The sequence below is a fragment of the Buceros rhinoceros genome, unplaced genomic scaffold (genome assembly GCF_000710305.1).
Source record: "Buceros rhinoceros silvestris isolate BGI_N320 unplaced genomic scaffold, ASM71030v1 scaffold40437, whole genome shotgun sequence".
NCBI classification, from domain to species: Eukaryota; Metazoa; Chordata; class Aves; order Bucerotiformes; family Bucerotidae; genus Buceros; species Buceros rhinoceros.
Genome location: NW_010424705.1, coordinates 23,978 through 26,707, shown reverse-complemented (window position 1 = coordinate 26,707; position 2,730 = coordinate 23,978). Strand labels below are relative to the sequence as shown.

The window sequence follows — 2,730 nt, the reverse complement described above, 5'->3', positions numbered from 1 at the left end:
TTTTTTTTTTTTTTTTTTTTTTTTTATTAGGAGCCTCTTGTTCTCTGCATGGCGAGCTGTTCACACTTGGGCTCTGAAAGGCAGAGTTTGCACGTGTGCACATGTCCTCTTAGAGCTTGCCTGGTAACACCTCTGAGGGTTTCAGTGCCACAAGATTGTGAGACATACCTGTGTCAAGACTGTGCGCGACAGTTGTGCACAAACAGCTGAGCACGCTAATTCAGGATTTTGCTGTGTGTTAGCCCTCACAGCACAATGTCGGTCTAGCGTGTGCTCTTCCTTCGGAAGACAGTAGGGATCATAAGAGGGAGGGCATACGGGCCGGATGTAAAGGGAACCTGGGAGATGAGCTGAAACAAGACCTCCTGCCATATATATGTATACACCTAATGTACGTATGGGTACTCTCTAAATAACTATAAATAACTTGCTATTTAAATATTACTTCACTTTTATTTGTAGCATGTGAGAAGATGGATATAACAGGATACTGCAGGGATCTAATCAGGATACTCGAGCACGCTGAAAGCATGAGTGAGAAACTCACCCCACTGAAATTAATTGATGCATGGTCTGGAAAAGGTGTAGCAAAATTCAGGGTGGCTGAAGTTACTCCACCAAAGCACCCTCGAGAGGAACTGGAGAGAATTCTTGCACATTTACTGCTGCAGCAGTATCTGAAGTATGTATGATGACTGCTTTTTTTTTTTTTTAATATCTAGTAGTCATTTTTCTTTACTCTTGTGTTACTTCCGTATAGTATTAATGGCTACATTCTGTAGTCTCATTTTTAGCCTTTATGTCAGATGCATTCATATTTAAAAAATTATGTTTCTACTCCAGAATGTTAGAACTCTGAGAGTATCTTAAATGCTGCATCTCTTGCAATTTTAAAAAGCTGGGGTCTTCTGTATTCAGGGTGAACCTTTCAATCTGCAGCAGGCTTCATTCTGGAGAAGTCTGCTGGTTATATGGAGTCTCATCTACATTCTGTGGCTAAGCAAAGCAAATGGGGTTGCCCAGATGAAGTCGAAGTCAGGACAGGCTGGCTAATGTGGAAAGTGGTGCTCAGAAATTTTAAGCAAGCATGGTGAAAATCACAACGGTGCTTCTCTTGTAACCTGTCTGTCTGCGTGGTGTGGGTTTTGTCTTTTCGTATGGTTTTAGAAGTTACAGGAATATGTACGAATTGAATTCTTAATCCCTTTATTTTTTACATAAATTTTTTTTTGGCATCTCTTTGTACAGCTGACTTTTTATACTCTTTAAGAGGGCGAGTAGATGACTTACTGCGTCTTTTTTTTTTTCCTCCATGCATTCCAGCAGATTGACACACGTGTGTCTGTGCGTAAAGGTCCACAACCTGAATTATGTGTTGTCCAGACTCAATCTAAATTGACTATCTGCTGGAACAGATAAAGCAGAATTAAGCTGCTATTTGGAACACCCATCAGAAGGGTTAATGTGTCCCATCTTCCCCTTGTGTGGTCTAGCCTGTCTTTGTCTCCAGCCTTCCTTAATAACACTGATTTAATTCTGCAGGGAAGACTTCAGCTTCACCGCATTCGCTACAATATCCTACCTGAAGATAGGACCAAAAGCCAGACTGCTGCAGAATGAGGCACATGTCATAACTGTAGAAGGGATAGCAAATGAGAAAAGTGTTTACAAGGTATTTACATCTGTACTGACTTGCTATTATAGATACTGTTTTCATTATAGTTTATTTTAATAGCTTGATATCTGCTCTGTATTTTTCATGGTACTGCAATCAACAGGATTTATAATAGACCTCTTAAGTATCTTCACTCTTGTGTGGGAACGCTGAAAAAGAAGGAAAATAATTTTAGAATTTTAATAGAATTGTTTTTAACTTACAGGAGAAAACATCTCAATCTTCAAATTCCAAAGGAAGCAGAGAAAATGCTCAGACTGTTTCAAAGACTGTCCAAGATTCAGTGGTGAAGAAGTCACAAGGACATAAACGGCCTAACTGTGGTTCGAACTTAAAAGCAAAGAAGCTTAAGCTTCAGGCAGGTGGAGATGACCAACCAGTAGTTCTTGACTGAGTTTCACAGACTACATTTAGGATCTAATCATGTTTGCTTCTCCATGGAGAATGCAGTGTGTAAGTTCAGTTTCTGTTTTAGTAATGAGATTTTTTGTGCATTTTTTTAATAAAAAACAAATGGCGAAACAAGTAGCTTTAAAATCCTCAAATTTAGAAGAAGACTAGTAGTCAAGGGAAAAGTGCTTCATATCAAAATAACTGGTATCTTATGATAAAGCAGTGACTGTGAAATGTAAATAATTTCTATGTTGCCTTTTTAACTCTTTCGGGAGTGTAGTGTATAGTAACACTACATGCAGATCAGGCAGGGTGTAAGACTTCCAGAGGTCATCTAGTCCAACCACCCGCTCCAAGCACGTCCAGCTGGAACAGGGAGTTCAGAGCTGTGTCTAGTTAAGTTTTGATCATCCCCAAGGATGGAGAGTCTACAACCCCTCTCAGGACATTTCCTGGAGCTAATTGCTATTTCCTGTGTTGCAACTTGTCTGCTGCCTCTTGTCCTACCACTGTGCTTTTCTGAGAAGAGTCTGGTCCCGTTGCTGCTATGCTCTTCCATTAGGTAGTCAAAAACATCAGCAAGATCAGTCCCCTTCCCCACAAGCTTCCTTCTTCTTTAATCTGCAAGAGCTCCAGTTCTTTGTTTCTCCTCTCTGAGCACC

The 2,730-nt window shown here is 40.2% G+C and overlaps 1 protein-coding gene across 1 annotated transcript in view; it reads left to right on the top strand.

Moving 5' to 3' along the window:
• Positions 1 to 2,290, top strand: part of RECQL (RecQ helicase-like) — a gene marked incomplete at its 5' end in the record, with an annotated part of 13,512 nt that extends 11,222 nt beyond the window's left edge. Inside the window, 3 exons of the mRNA XM_010140878.1 lie at positions 463 to 682; positions 1,543 to 1,672; positions 1,881 to 2,290. Of these exons, the coding sequence (XP_010139180.1) occupies positions 463 to 682; positions 1,543 to 1,672; positions 1,881 to 2,069 (539 nt within the window). The remainder of the gene's footprint in view (positions 1 to 462; positions 683 to 1,542; positions 1,673 to 1,880) is intronic.
• Positions 2,291 to 2,730: the final 440 nt, after the last annotated feature.